Raw genomic sequence first — 16979 nt, 5'->3', positions numbered from 1 at the left:
GTCTTTTCTCCTTGCTATTACGTCTCTCAAAAGAATCGGAGACATTCAAGCACTCTCTGTATCTCCCTCGTGCCTGGAATTTGCACCCGGTATGGTAACATTGACACAGACTGTTGTAACATGGCCTGAGGGTGCCTCTCAGCAGCTGCAGGACTGCTTTGATACAACCAACTGGGACATCTTTGAACATCAGGACCTGGAGGTGTTCACGGACAGTGTATTATGCTACATTAGGAATTGCATGGACACTGTCACAGTGGACAAACGGATCCGGGTCTACCCCAATCAGAAGCCATGGATGACCCGGGAAGTCCAGAAGCTGGTAAAGGAGAGGAACATCGCCTTCAGATCCAGAGACAGGGCTCTCTACAGCACGGCACGATCAAACTTAAAAAGAGGCATCAGAGAGGCCAAATCGAACTACAGGAGGAGGATTGAGGAACATCTGGGCAGTAACAACAGCAGGCAGGTGTGGCAGGGAGTCCAGCATCTGACCAACTACAGGGCTAAACTCGGAGCTGCTGAAGGTGACATCTCGTTGGCAGAGGAGTTGAACCTCTTTTTTGCCCGTTTTGAGATGACACCACCAGAGACAGCCACACCACAGCTCACAGCAGCTTAAGTTTCACAGTGGAGGAGCATGAGGTGAGGCGCACACTGCGGGCCATCAACCCGAGGAAGGTTACAGGGCCTGATGGCGTTCCGGGACGAGTGCTGAGGGACTGCGCTGACCAGCTGGCTGGAGTCTTTACCAGGATTTTCAACCAGTCCCTGGCCCAATCCACTGTCCCACCCTGTTTGAAGTCCTCCACCATAGTCCCCCTACCCAAGAAACCCCATATTTCCAGTCCCAACGACTATCGACCAGTTGCACTCACACCTGTGGTGATAAAATGCTTCGAAAAACTGGTCCGGAGGCACATCACAGCACTCCTGCCTCGAGGCCTTGACCCCAACCAGTTTGCCTACAGAGCGAACAGATCCACAGAGGATGCCGTAACCACAGCCCTCCATACTGCACTGACCCATCTGGAGCAGCAGGGGAGCTATGTGCGGATGCTCTTTGTGGATTATAGCTCAGCATTTAATACCATCCTCCCACACAAACTAGTGGCCAAATTGAGGGACTTGGGGCTGCCACACACCACCTGCACATGGATCAACAGCTTCCTCTCTGGGCGTAGACAGAGGGTCAGAGTGGGTAATCACACATCTACGGCCTTAAGCCTCAGCACCGGCTCCCCCCAGGGCTGTGTGCTGAGCCCCTTGCTCTATTCCCTATATACATATGACTGTACCCCAACCCACCACGGCAACACCATGGTGAAATTTGCTGATGACACCACAGTGGTGGGGCTCATTTCTGGGGGGAACGAGTCTGCCTACAGGGATGAGGTGGAGCGGCTGACAGTGTGGTACAGCGATAACAATCTGCTTCTGAACACCGCAAAGACCAAGGAGCTCATTATAGACTACAGGAAAAAGAAAACAATCATTCAACCACTTATTATCAATGGGGACTATGTGGAGCGGGTGGCAGACTTCAGCTTCCTGGGAGTCCACATTGAGGAGGGTTTAACCTGGTGCAAGAATACCTCTGAGCTAATAAAAAAGGCCCAGCAGAGACTTTATTTCTTGAGAGTACTCAGGAGGAACAACATCACACAGAGGTTGCTGGTGTCCTTCTATCAAGCCTCCATAGAGAGCTTGCCAATATACTGTATGTGCGTGTGGTACACCAGCTGCACAGTGGCACACAGGAAAGCGCTCCAGAGGGTCATCAACACCGCACAGAAGATCATTGGTTGCCCTCTCCTCACACTGGTAGAACTATACAGTTCCCGCTGCTTCAAAAAAAATCCAAAAAATTTTAAATGACACCTCTCACCCAGGCCACCCCCTGTTCGAACTGTTACCGTCAGGCAGACGGTACAGATCCATCAGGGCAAAAACTAACAGACTCAAAAACAGTTTTTACCCATCTGCAATAACTGTAATTAACGCTGCTAAAGTGAACTGAACTGATTGCAGGATTGGTGCAATATGTGTGACTGTGTATGTGTATATGAATGCCTGTTCAGGCTGCTTTTCTTTTAGATACTATTTATTTACTGTTTTTTTAATTATATTAGGAATGATGCACTGGCTGGTCAGCACTTTAAAATCTTTGTGACAATGACAATAAAGTTTTCTATCTATCTATCTATCTATCTATCTATCTATCTATCTATCTATCTATCTATCTATCTATCTATCTATCTATCTATCTAAAGGCTTTTCTTTATCCTGGACTGGGTTATGTTCCTAAGTTTCCTACTAATATTGTAAGACCTATAGTTCTGACGACCTTCTGTCCTCCTCCCTTCCGGACGTCAGACCAAGTGAAACTAAATCTGCTTTGCCCAGTTAGGGCCCTAGATACTTATGTCCACAGAGCTGCCATGTGGAGGAACTGTTTGTTTGGTTGGGTCACCCAGAAAGTGGTCCCTAGCATCTAAGCAGGATGAGCAAGTGGGTGGTCGAGGCCATCTCAGTTGCTTATGAGTCGGCCGGTCAGCCCTCACCTTTGATTGTGCGGGCCCACTCTACTAGGAGTATGGCTGCTTCCAAAGCATTACGGTCAGAAGTTTCTCTCCAAGATGTTTGTGATGCGGCAGGCTGGTCCTCACTGCACACGAGGTTCTACGACCTTGACCTCAGCTCCACTCCAGGGGCGCAGATGCTTTCATCTGAATATGCACACTGACCTCACACAAACAGACACTTGCTCCTATGTCAGCGTGGGTAAAGCGTTTTAACGCAGCTCGAGTTCCCTTGAAAGGGAACGCCTCTGTAACGTATGTAACTTTAGTTCCCTGAAGAGGGAGCGAGGCGTTGCGTCACCCTGCCATACTCCCGGCATGCACGTGATTGACTTTGCTTCAGCCTATCAGAAGCTGACATTGTTGGTACAGGTGTGCTTTAAAGTTTCTTGGTCGATGACGTCACCCGCCTATGACGTTCTGTCAGGGCATTGGACTGATTCCATACGTGCTTCATGACGCAATCACGTAGGGGCGTTCCCACAGCGTTTCGATGCAGTGTCTTGTTCCCTCTTCAGGGAATTAAGGTTGTATATGTAACCGAGACGAATTGTGTTCACTTTTCTATTTATTTGGTATATGATCAATAAATAAATGTACATTTAAACCAGTGCTTCTCAAACCTGTCCTGGTAACACCCAGCACTGATCTTCCTCATCAAACACACATGATTCAACTCATCAGCTCATTAGTAGAGACTGCAAGGCTTGAGAGTTGGGTGTGTCTGATGAGGGAAGTATCCGGAAACTGCAGTGCTGAGGACAGGGCAGATCTGAGAGGCACGGGCAGCTGGCACACACTAAAAAGGTTTGGATGAAGTTGTGGAAATTGTTATGCATTTTAATTTATTTTAATTCTAATTTAACAAAACATAATTCAATTCTAATATAACATCTTGCCAGTTACTGGTTAATGACTGGCATCGGTTAGGGAAAAAACTAAATTAACATTTCTAACGGTTGTTTCACCAAGTACAGTGTAAATGCAGATATCGGATATAGGTCCCTTTTAAAAGAAGATGCAATCTGATACAGAATACGGAAATGCCTGAGCTGTAATAAGTAAAAAGCGGAATTCGTTGTGCAAGTAGTCCATTTTGCGATGTACACCTCTCTCAAATTGTGAATTTGAGTATGATTGTGGAAAGTAAATGTATTTGTGTATGTATGCAATTGTTCTACTTTTATATACTGTTCAATGAGCTCTGGTGTACTTCCAATAAAAGATACTGTACCTAATATTATATGATAACAAATACCAGTTTGCAATATTAAGCAGCTTAACAGGCTGATTTTGTGCAGTTAAAAAAATGGAAGCAGATTACGCAAATCTTATGTGAAAAATAAGGTGGTTAGTTTAGCTAGTTTAGGATTGTTTTAGCTTACAAATCCGAGACAAAGAGCAGTGGAATGAAAAAACACAACTGATGTAAAGTGATTGTAACAAATAAATATGTAATATTCACAGTCTACCTGGATTTGTTGATGTCACACAGACTTGGAGATTGGAGTTTTCTGAGCTGTCTGCACAAATACAACATATAAGGCCACTATGTAATGATGTTAACATTTTAATTTTTTAAAGCAACATACTTATCTGGCAAGAAGCACAACAGACGATCATCAGCCACAGCAAATTCTGCTTTTGTTGAGACATAATTCCCCAAAACAGCCTGAGAGAGACACGAGTTGAATTTTCTTTTCAACAGATGTTAGTAATAAATCTTAAAGCATTTTCTTATTACATTCTTGAGATGAAACGTCCACAGTCCAAGAGGAGAGAGAGTTTCATCCGTTCACTTATGAAGCCGTATGATTATGATCCTCAGCTCAGAGCCGCTGGAACACTGACATAAAGTTAATTTGCAAACATGAAAATCCGGACTATTTGGGTTTTAACTGAATTACAGTATTTTCTGTGTTTTGCATTTTCCATAACCAAATATGATCCAAATCCGTGTGTTTGATCAAGGAAATATCTTAATCCACTGGCGTGTGACTTTAGTTTCATCAGGAAGATGTAAATTTGTTTTCTAAAACAGGTGCAGTAGTTTGTGTCTCTCTGACATACATAAACATGGATTATAACTCTCAATAAATCTAACAGCAGTAATATTCATCACAATTTAATGTCACACACCAAACAAGACGGTTTCAGTAACGATCATCACAGATATTTGTCATTTATTTTCATTGATTTCAATAAAGTTGCACTAATTTCATAATTTATACATAATTTTAAACAGTTCTCACTAAAGATTATAAACATAACATCATATAAACATTTGTCTTTGGTGAAAATGTAATTTTAAATACAGTTAAAATACAGTTAAACAGCAGCTCAGTTTAAGAAATCAGTCTGAGAAAGTCCTGGAGACAAAGGGCCCTATTTTAACGATCTGAAACGCAAGTATCAAACGCGAAACACAAGTAAATTTGTGGGTGGATCTCGACGCAAATCTAAAATGGGTTGGTCTGAAGTAGCTACATTACTAATACTTGTGGTTTGGGCGTAACGTGCAATAAACCAATCAGAGCGTCTTCTCACATTCCCTTTGACCGACGTTCTCGTCAGGGCCGTAAAAGACAGAGAAGTGACGTTGTATGGGGATTGGAGAAACCCACCCAAATTAGCTTTGGCTATTTTTTCACATCTTCATGGACACCACAATGTAATAATGTATGATTTGCAAAAATGGGAACTGCTGCGTCTGTGTAGATGAGAGAAGCAAAGTGTATGCGCGTTGTGCACACAGTACAGTATGGCCAAGGATGCGCCCTTAAAATTACATCTACTGTAAATAACGCGCCACTGACTTTAGACTAGGTTTTTCCTGGTCAGTGGCGGAATTGTTTTCTGGAACTGCAAAATAGCACCAGGGAATGTTTGCGCTGGAACATGCCTCCTTTTTCGCTGAACCGCCCCGGGAGCGCAAGTTCATTCCCTAATTTACTGACGTGTGTCTGTGGAAGGAAAGGTCCGCAGTGCGCCGGGTGCAAAATAGAAATGATAGATGCGTCGGTGTACAAAGTCAATTGCGTTGGGTGCAAGATAGGGCCCAAAGACAAAACCTTAATTATGCTAATTTTAAATATTTTCCACAACATCAATGCTGGATTGAATGATGGTTGTGGTGGAGCTGGAGCTTCCTGGATCATCAGAGAAATGTCCTGCAACATCATTATGAATGTGGTAGTAATACAGGAAGAGGAGAAACCCTGAAAAAACAAAACAAAAAAAAAAACGATAAGAGAAACTTGTTTTATCTAATTTAAATACATTTAATATATCATTAAAGGTGCAGTATGTAAAATTGACAGCTAATGGTTGAACTGGGTATTGCAGTCCAAATTCTAAATATTGGAGAGGGTCTATATTATAGCTCTCTATGCAAAGCATAGGCTACTTTATTTAAAATGGCGCGGGAGTATTTTGAACAGTAGCTAAACGGAGCGGACAGATCACAGTGTTTTTCAGAGAAATATGTATGTGAACGCATGTTTCTTAAATATCTCCAAACATATTATGGTATTTTTATGCTTTAGTACAGTCAAAAACTTACATACAGTACCTTTAAAGTCATTTGCATCATTTTTAAAATGTAACCAAAGATAAACTTTGGGCCAAATGATTTTGGTCAAATTGATTGTTACAATAGCTGCTACTACAAACCCTTATAATCAATAAAAATAATAAAATAAAATAAATGAATGAATGAATGAATGAATAAATAAATGAATAAATAATATTTTTGAAATATAACTTTAATAAAATAATAATTATATATAAAATAAACAATTACGTACGTATAAATAGAAGCATTCTCCTAAACCAAATGTAATGATGTATAGCATGTGATTGTTTCTCACCCTGAAACGAGTTCAACACGGTGAAGATGTAATATGAGGGGATGAGCATCGGTCCATAACTGAAGAACGCCACAGCCCACGTCAGGCCGAAGAGCAGGAACAAGCTCAACACCATCATGAGCTGCTTTCTGAACGTCTTTCTCTTGCCGTTAGCCACTTTTATGTGTCGGGCTTGGACAATCTTAGTGACGATCATGATGAAGATTCCTGTCGTGGAGATGAAGACTAAAGCGTAGAAGCCAATGTTCACTGTGTAGTGAATTAACGGATCTGTAATCCAGCACCTATAATTAGAAGAGAAGAGACGATGTTGACATGTTAAAAGCTTCATTATTTCATGCATTTGTGACATCAAAACAACTTACATTCGTGTGGTTTTTCCAGATGTTGCTTTTATAATCACTTCGTTATATCCTCGTAATGAAACAACAGCTACGACTATTGGAGCCGGAAACACTGAAAGCACACAGAGACAAGGGTTACTATTGGTAACTAATATCACCTACACAGCAAAATCCCCAGAGTTAAATTAACTCTGCTCAGAGAACATTTGGTCCCTCTCTACAGAGAGTTAAAATAACTCTGAATCAGAGTTAAAGTTAATGAGATACTTAAGTGATTAATTAAGTGATGATTGGGCATTAATGATGAACACCTGCTGTCAACAAGCAGAATCACTGAAGGAAAGAGAAACAACAAGAACAGGAAAAAAGATAAACACAAGAACTACAACTGACTTCTAGCCACAGCCTTAGATGAAATCAAATGTAGACAAAAGACATTAAATCTCTCTAGTTCTCAGCAGAGGAGGATTAAACAACTCCACAAACAGCATTACCAGCTTCACTTATTACTAACCAGACTGACTTTATTTCTGTTAAGTCTACAGAAGGTCTTATTGAGAATTAACAGAAGTTTAGATGTTGATGATTTATTGAAAATGTTTGATCACCATTATGGCGATGAGTGTTTCCTTTAGTTGGTCAGATTTGACTCTTGGCTTTTATTCTGAGTTTGTGGTTTTTGTAACAGATTTTACCAAAACATGTAGTTTGTTACAAAGAAAGCCAAAAACAATGATGATCAGGTGATATAGTTTTCAACAACAAAAAATAGAATAATGCACTTATCTCAATGCAATGCATGCTGGGAGCAACAATAATATAAAACGTATGGCTCCCAGGATGCATTGCGGCATGAAGCATATTACCATTGTTGAGATTAATATGCTGATTCTTGATGTCTGTGTCTTGGAAAAAAAAATCCCCATAATGTATTTTAAAAGTCAAAAATCAGAATGTCCGATCTGTGGCAAGAGAGTATTGTTAGTGAATATAATGTACTAATATAATGTATTAACATCATATAACCACTTTTGGACAGTGATGAGATAAGTGCATTATTCTATTTTTTGTTGTTGAAAACTATATCACCTGATCATCATTGTTTTTGGCTTTCTTTGTAACAAACTACATGTTTTGGTAAAATCTGTTACAAAAACCACAAACTCAGAATAAAAGCCAAGAGTCAAATCTAAACCAACTAAAGGAAACAGTCGTCGCCATAATGGTGATCAAACATTTTCAATAAATCATCAACATCTAAACTTCTGTTAATTCTCAATTAGACCTTCTGTAGACTTAACAGAAATAAAGTCAGTCTGGTTAGTAATAAGTGAAGCTGGTAATGCTGTTTGTGGAGTTGTTTAATCCTCCTCTGCTGAGAACTAGAAAGATTTAATGTCTTTTGTCTACATTTGATTTCATCTAAGGCTGTGGCTAGAAGTCACACTGTAAAAAGTGAATATGGGTGTAAGTTGGATTACTAGAACTATTTGAGTCTATGTAGTTCGTATTTCTGCTTTCCTAATCGTAATTGATTATTGTACACTCATTCAACTTGAGCGCATAGAAATTCACTGACACTCAAATATCTCACTTTCACCCAAAGTATAATTTCCCTTTAAGGAACCCTGCGTCAGACTTTTTTTTTCTGACGTCATGACGCACAACCGCCATTTTCTTTTTCTCTCGCACTCGGATGAATAAGGTAGGTTGGAAGTTTGTTTTAATTAATATACTTGAATATGCAACTTTTGGACGTGTGTATAGTTGTTTATGAGTTAATTAATGTTGTTTGTGAACATGAATACTAACGAAATCGTAATTAACCGAATTTTTGAACGTACGTTTGCGAAATAGCGTTACTGAATAATGTTCTATGGATACAGGATGTTGTATTTACTCGTTTGTTTGATAAAAAATGTGTTCAGTTTGGATCTTGGGAGTATGTGTATAACATAATTTTTAAAATTGATGCCTCCTTAACTGTCTGTGCCGCGCGAGATATTGAAAATGCTTTGGGCGGGAAGTGCTCGGGGAGCGGGACAAAATGCACGAATTTGAATTTCTGCAGTAGCCTATTGAGTTTGATTTTCAAGTAATGCTTGTCTGTTCTTTTATTTGTCTTTGAAACGTTAGCTCTGATTTATTCATCGACTTTTTTCGCCTAAAATGATTGAAAGTCTGTGATAAAAGTCATCACATCAGCTCTACAGCTTAGATTCTCTGCCCGAGCCCGAACTTGTCGGGTCGGGCCGATATTTCCCGTCACTATCCTCAAGCCGGGCCCTTGATCTAGAGACGTGCATTCCCAACGAGTGCGCCGCGGGACTAAATTTGATGGCCGGGCGCGGGCGGTAATGCACTCACTCTGTGTGCGAGTTGTGGGAGAATAAAACGAAACTAGAAATATCTATGAATAAAACATATAAAAACGAATACATTTTTATTTTTGTTTCATCCGCCTAGCTCGAGGTGTTTCATCCAGGAAAAAATATCAGGGGTTTCTTTAGTAAAAAAATATGATTTTTTTTTGTAGAAATAGTAGTATTTTCAAAACTAATTAATTACTTGGCCTGTAGCAAATCATTTTCTACCACTTAAGTTAAATACTACAACATTTTTCTCCCCTTAGGACCGAAAGCTTTTTTCATGTTTGACAACTGAGGACGACGATTGCTATAACGTTACATGGTAAGTAATTTCTATTAATTTAAGTAATGCAGAAATTCTTCAAATTTTGGATCAGGTACGTCTGTGTGTTTTACATTAATATCAACTAAACAATCTTATTTTAGTTACAGTATGTTCAACAGTAACATTTAATTGTTAGGCTAAATACTTGTTTTATAGCTTTGAAATTGTCATAACCACCCAATCAAAATGGACAATTTAAAAGTGATAGTCCACTCATACAATAAAAAAATGCTGTTAATTTACTCACACCCTCCGGCCATCCAAGATGTAGGTGACTTTTTTCTTCAGTAGAACAGTAAAGAAGGTTTTTTTTTTTTTTTTGCTGAAACTGTGTTCCATGGTGATTAATATATAATGCAAGTCAAAAAGAGTCACAAAAAGAAAACATACAGGCAAAACAAAATTAATACCTGTGGGTCCTGACGATTCATTGAGGTTTAAGGTTCATTGAAGCGAAACGATCGTTCTATGGAAAAAACTGAACATTATTTACAACATTATTTCTTGTGATTACCTGTGAATAATGTTGCATGTTAATGTTCTTGTTTCTTGCACAGACTGATTGTTTCAGTTCCTAAGACCTCGATGTATTGTCTGGAGCCACGTGTACATACATTTATTTATTTTTTTGATTCTCAAAAGAGACGGTAGCCATTGACTTGCATTATATGAACCACAGAGGACTACGGTTTCAGCTAAAAAAGTGCTATACTAAAGAAAACAATATTCTATTTTGAACGGTAACGTAGACATCAGTGTTTACTGTATATCTGAATAATGATTTTTGTATAATTCTGTGATGTATATACTTTGGCCAGTCATTAATACAAACTTTTATGGTTTTTTAAATGTTTATATTTTCTTGTCCTTTGCCATCCTCTGCGAAATCTGATTCTCTATTACAGATTACTCAGAATTTTAAAAATAAGAAAAATATTCACAATTGCTTTTTCACAGACTGAAAACATTCACACAAAAAGAGTGTCCTGAAGGCCCTCATTGTTTTCCTGGGGGGAAATCCTCAAGACCTCATCAAGAAGTACCTTGTGAGTTGAAATTCCGCATATATTCTATTTTGATTTTATTTTTCAGAAAGTTTAAATTTGTGTTTTGTAGTTATGAACGCAAAATGTATTTTTTTTTTTTATGTACACTACTTTAGGAGAACCAGCGAGATGATTGCGAGGGTGAGATGGAGCACCTCACCACCTCACCACCAACACAAAAGAAGATGTGTTGAAGAATGTTGGTAACCAGACAGTTGAAGGTACCTATTGACTTCCAGTATATTTTTTTTCCTGCTATGGAAGTCAATGGGCGCCGTCAACTGTCTGGTTACCAACATTCTTCAACACATCTTCTTTTGTGTTCAGCAGAAGAAAGAAACTCATGCAGGTTTGGGACAACTTGAACCATTTTTAGGTAAACTATCCCTTTAATTGTTTTTAGGGCATAGGGCATAACCACTATGTTTTTATATTTATTTTTATAAATGTATTAGTGGCTCAGTTTTGAGCATTATGCTGTGCAAAGACAACTTTGCAAAAAGACTGTTAATGGAATGGATGTTAAGTGTGTCAGTAAATTAAATTTCATTGGCACAACAAATATGAACAGTTTGTAATGATTTCTCAAAGTTTGTAATATGAAAAATACTGATGGCGTATAAAATGAATTAATGTTAATAAATATTTATAAAGCAATTTGAGTCTTGTGTGATTGACCTGGTGAAATTAAGTTGAGAAAATATAATAATTTAAGTTGAGAAAACGTACTTTTTTTAGGTGTTACCAATTGAAGCAATTTTTTTAAGTTGATCCAACTGTAGGAAAACTTAATACATTTAAGTTGGAATGCAGTGAAATTAAGTCAGACCAATGTAAATAATAGGATTGAATGAACTCAAATAATTTAAGTGTGATTGACCTAGTGAAATGAAGTTGATAAAACGTGATAATTTAAGTTGAGAAAACTTAATTTTTTTAGGTGTTACCAATTGAAGTATTTTTTTTAGGTTGATCCAACTGTTCACTTTTTACAGTGCAGTTGTAGTTCTTGTGTTTATCTTTTTTCCTGTTCTTGTTGTTTCTCTTTCCTTCAGTGATTCTGCTTGTTGACAGCAGGTGTTCATCATTAATGCCCAATCATCACTTAATTAATCACTTAAGTATCTCATTAACTTTAACTCTGATTCAGAGTTATTTTAACTCTCTGTAGAGAGGGACCAAATGTTCTCTGAGCAGAGTTAATTTAACTCTGGGGATTTTGCTGTGTATAAATATGAATATGAATATAAAATACTAAAATAACACTGATGGAGACAAATTAATTTTGTTGAGTGCTCAGATGCTCTTTAAAGGAACAGATCAAGAAAAGGACAAAAACACCATAAAAGTATCATGAGAGGAGTTCATATGTCTCGTGCTCAATATATTTTCTTAAGTGAACACTATAACGGGTGATTTCTCCATATAACTCACTCCAGCCGAACACGGTGATCATCCTCATGTAGTTTGCGATAGTGACGTTCTGTCTGATGAGCCATAAGTACATATGAAGAGCTTGAATGAAGAACCAGGTGAATGTAGCCAGCATTGAGTAATGCATGAGCAGCGCTATGAAGACGCACGCAGCCTTGTCTTCTGTGTTGGCGACGCTCTCGTTTGACAAAAAGGATAAATTCAGGAGAAACAAAGCCACAAACATGTTCATCAAGATCTTCGTGGCCTGATTTGATTTGGCTTTCCTGTTCAAAAATAAGAACAACCTGTATTTGTAACATGCATTTATGCATTTTGCAGATGCTTTTATCCAATAGAGGATCAAAAGCAGCTGGTCAAAAAACTTAAAGTAACTGTATGTTATATTTTAAGGTACTCTACCGTAATAGGAAATGCATGAACAGAGCGACGGCCAGAAAAAACATGGAGATGCCACAGCCGATAGAAGAGATGAAGCTCAATGATTCCACATACGAAGCTGTGATGTTTGGATTCACATCTGGAGGAGACTGAGCAGAGAAAACAACAAAAACGCACAGATCAGCTGGAGGATTTTTTTTAAACCTATTGTTGCTTGTAAGCAAGAATCAGATTTATCTGTTAAGTTTCTTTATTGAACTTGTGCAAGTTCACTAGCATATAGACGTGGACTAAAAGACTCTGATATTGATTTCATGGGGTCTTTAAATGAAACTCTGAGAAGCTTCTCACCATCAGCACTGCAAAGAACGTCAGATGTGAACACGAGCACTTTATGGTGTCATTGTGGATTTTTTCTGTATCACAGCCGGACGTCGTCCATGTTAGATTTCCTTCAAAGAAAAGAGAGAGAGAGGAATGAAATATATCAAATATATTAGGTTTGTTGATCAATACAGCCATAAATAAATTTACCTTTGCCATCCCAAGAACTGCAGGACGCCTCACCGACCTGTAAGAACATTTTTATTGTGCTTTTTAAAGTGTCTGATTATTATAACAAAATAAGTTTCACGACAAAACCTTCATTACCAGATCTTTCTGTTTAAAGAACATTTCTATATTGTTGGTAAGGTTGGAGATTTTGGCCCTCATCGTTATTCCATAAACCTCATTGTTTAAAACAATGTAATTTTTAGTTTCATCCTAAATAAGAAATAGAGAAAATCAAATATAAACATGTGTGAATACAATAGATCAAGAAACATTTGTTAAAAGAATAGTTTTAACACATAAATGTCTCTTATGCTGTTACATTTTCACTGGAACACAAAAGTAGATTTTTTAAAGTCCCTGTAAAAGCAATTTAAAAAAAAAAATCTAAACACATTAAAAATGTTAGAAGTGTATTGCTAAAATACACTCACCTAAAGGATTATTAGGAACACCTGTTCAATTTCTCATTAATGCAATTATCTAATCAACCAATCACATGGCAGTTGCTTCAATGCATTTAGGGGTGTGGTCCTGGTCAAGACAATCTCCTGAACTCCAAACTGAATGTCAGAATGGGAAAGAAAGGTGATTTAAAGGGGTCATATAATGGTACATGCACTTTTACAAGTTGATTGTACTGAAATGTGTGTTGGCAGTGTCTGTACACAACCATCATATAATGATAAAAATCCATCCAGTGTTTTTGTTTTAATCTCCTTATATGTTTTCCCCTGTCTTAAATTGAGCCGTTCGTTTTTGTGACGTAAATAAAACGGACGCCCCTCCCACGATTGTTGATTGACAGCCGCGACAGCCGCGTTTCAACACAGACCCGCCCTCGCTAGCTGTCAATCATAGTCAGCGCGGACCGGCGCGGTCATTGTTGATGTGCTGGAGCACTGTCTATGAGCAGAATGGCGTCTAAGCGATTGTGGTGTTCTGTTCTTGGGTGTAATAACGAACACAGCAGTCATTTTAATGTTCCTAAATCCGAACCGCTGAAGACGCAGTGGCTGAGTTTGTTTTCGAAGGGAATATTCCCCACGAGCAACGTCAATGCTCATGTTTGCGCGAATCATTTCACACACCAGACTGCTTTATAAACGAGGATCAGTATAAAGCTGGTTTTGCTAAGAAGCAGCTCCTGAAGAAAGGATCGGTAGCAGATATTCGTGTTCCTGCTGAACCTCCAAAAGAACTGAAGTGAGTGTAACGTTTTATTAACCTTTATATTACTATTTATATTAATCCTTGTAAATCGCTAGCTGCATGCTTCACAATGAATGCGTCTAAGGTTTACACTCAGGGTACATTACGGCATGTTTTCTATGTATGACGTTCTCAATATAATGCATAATCCCACGTTTATACTGAACAACGCGTTATGGTTATGTGTTATTGTGTTACAAACGGTGTACGCCAGAGCCGGCTCTGGTGACGCATAGAACAGAGAGGCGGAGTCAGCAAAGCTCATGATCATTTAAAGTCATATGCACTGAAACGGCGTGCTGAAAACAGAGCTGTTTTTGACCAGGTAAAATAAGTGTTTTCTTACAATACTAATGAGAATTTTTAATTAAAGTATATTACAAACTTTTAATTTAGACCCTAAAGAATCATATTAGCTTGTACAAAAATGGCATTATATGACCCCTTTAAACAATTTTGAGCGTGGCATGGTTGTTGGTGCCAGACGGGCCGGTCGGAGTATTTCACAATCTGCTCAGTTACTGGGATTTTCACGCACAACCATTTCTAGGGTTTACAAAGAATGGTGTGAAAAGGGAAAAACATCCAGTATGCGGCAGTCCTGTGGGCGAAAATGCCTTGTTGATGCTAGAGGTCAGAGGAGAATGGGCCGACTGATTCAAGCTGATAGAAGAGCAACTTTGACTGAAATATCCACTCGTTACAACCGAGGTATGCAGCAAAGCATTTGTGAAGCCACAACACGCACAACCTTGAGGCGGATGGGCTACAACAGCAGAAGACCCCACCGGGTACCACTCATCTCCACTACAAATAGAAAAAAGAGGCTACAATTTGCAAGAGCTCACCAAAACTGGACAGTTGAAGACTGGAAAAATGTTGCCTGGTCTGATGAGTCTCGATTTCTGTTGAGACATTCAGATGGTAGAGTCAGAATTTGGCGTAAACAGAATGAGAACATGGATCCATCATGTCTTGTTACCACTGCCTCTGCAGTGGTGCAGTGGATGCAGTGGTGCAGTGGATGCCTCTGCTTCCTGCTCTGCCACTGTTCGGACGCTCTTGCTTACTGCTCCGCGCTTTGCTCTATCGCTTTTATATTTTTATATTTTATCTCCTTTTATCACCTAATTTTAACTTCAGCTAATCAGCACAGTGCTCAAACGCTTGGATTACTACAAAAAAGCAGAATTCTTTTTACTTTACCAGCCTCCCACTGAAAGCTTACATTCCGGGGAAGAGAAAATCACAACTGTCTACACTCATAAAGGATAAGAGAAAATGCCTCCTCTGGAATCTACTTGCTGCATTAACTGCCACAGACTTTTACAAAGGATTGTAGTTCTTGAAACAAAGTTATTTGTGGGACCACCAAACCAGACGGAACACACAACAGAGATCAGCCATGGACGCCCTCAGCATACAGCCGGTGAGTCCCATGCATCTAGTACTCCTCGACAGGCCATACTGAGTGTCGAGAAACAAGCCGATCGACTTACAAATCGATGGCACAAACAGGGAGCGAGACCCAAAGGCACTCGAGACATCAGATTGTCACGAGTATCACATATTGCCGCAGTAGCATCCTCTACCCCAGATACGGCTCTGACAAGGATTGCAAACACTGGTCTCCTACCACCGCCTATACATCTTGAGAACAGATTTGAAGTATTAATGAATGAGGAATCCCTGAATGTGATGAATGTGATCGAACACAGACTGAATCAGCCAGTAGCTAACACTGCTAACTGGCGCTCAAGGTCGAGCACACAGCGGCACTCAGCTCAGAGCGCAGCCGAGCCCAGGACTCTGATAGTGGGTGACTCCATAATCAAAAACATTAGTAGCAGGGATACAACTACATGCTGCCTTCCACAAGCAACAACTTCTGATGTAAACAGGGAACTTCAGAACATTCTGATGAAACATAAAACTGCAAATCGACTCATCATTCATGTGGGGAAAAATGATATTCATAAAGAGCAGTCAGAACTCCTTAAGAAGGATTTCAATGAACTTTTTGAAACACTTAAAAGACTGAAAGTTCAAACATTCATCAGTGGACCACTCCCAGCAAGAGGAACAAACAGGTTTTCACGGTTGCTTGGGCTTAATACATGGCTCCAAAAAACCTGCTATTTAAAAGGAGTAAACTTCATTGACAACTTCAATCTTTTCTGGAGTCAGAGGCAACTGTTTCAACAGGATGGCCACCACCCAAACAAACTTGGCTCAAGAGTGCTAAAGGACAATATCTGCTTCTCCCTCAATCATCCTTCTGCAGTCTGTGCCAATCCACTCAACCTGAATGGCACACACATACCTGGACACAGTATGAATGACCACAGGACTTCACTTCAGCACCTGAATGGACATGCGGTTGACACGTCACACAAGGACAATGATAACACCATGCAGCCACAACAACTTCTGCTCACGGACTCAATCTCAGCAGAGCCCCGCCCACAGCGCTCACCACAGACAGACTGTGACATACTAGAACTGCTCCAAGATTCAGCACCCAAGGACGACTTTCTGGAAAACAGCCAGGGAAACCAGGACAGCATATTACAGCCGATAACACCAGAGCAACAGCCCGTCTCACCAGACACATTTTCTCTATCTCCAGCATCTCCACTTCTGTGCTTCTCAGAGAAAATGGAAGAACTGGTGTTTGCTGGAACCAAACTATCCCACTCTTTTGCTGCAAGCCCCCAGATGTCAACCAAAAAGCGGCAGGCCCCACAACCACCAAAGCCTGCAGGCCCAGCTCGCCCTCCCCCTCCTCCTGTGAGAGCTCTTCGGCCTCTGCCACAGCGCCAGGGCCCACACCCTCCTCCATCGGCCCGAGGTCAACCAAAAACA

The 16979-nt window shown here is 39.7% G+C and overlaps 1 protein-coding gene across 1 annotated transcript in view; it reads right to left on the bottom strand.

The window, feature by feature from the left end:
* Positions 1 to 5669: 5669 nt before the first annotated feature.
* LOC130085667 (adhesion G-protein coupled receptor G6-like) overlaps positions 5670 to 16979 on the bottom strand; it is a 75883-nt gene continuing 64573 nt past the window's right edge. The window contains exons 9-11 of the mRNA XM_056251566.1: positions 6817 to 6907; positions 6452 to 6735; positions 5670 to 5800 (exon numbers count right to left, since the gene is read on the bottom strand). Coding sequence (XP_056107541.1) covers positions 5670 to 5800; positions 6452 to 6735; positions 6817 to 6907 — 506 coding nt within the window. The remainder of the gene's footprint in view (positions 5801 to 6451; positions 6736 to 6816; positions 6908 to 16979) is intronic.

Source organism: Rhinichthys klamathensis, unplaced genomic scaffold, assembly GCF_029890125.1.
Source record: "Rhinichthys klamathensis goyatoka isolate OS25496 unplaced genomic scaffold, OSU_Roscu_1.1 h1tg000085l_1, whole genome shotgun sequence".
Taxonomy (NCBI): domain Eukaryota; kingdom Metazoa; phylum Chordata; class Actinopteri; order Cypriniformes; family Leuciscidae; genus Rhinichthys; species Rhinichthys klamathensis.
The sequence above is the reverse complement of the archived record's forward strand: the minus strand, read 5'-3'. Positions and strand labels throughout refer to the sequence as shown.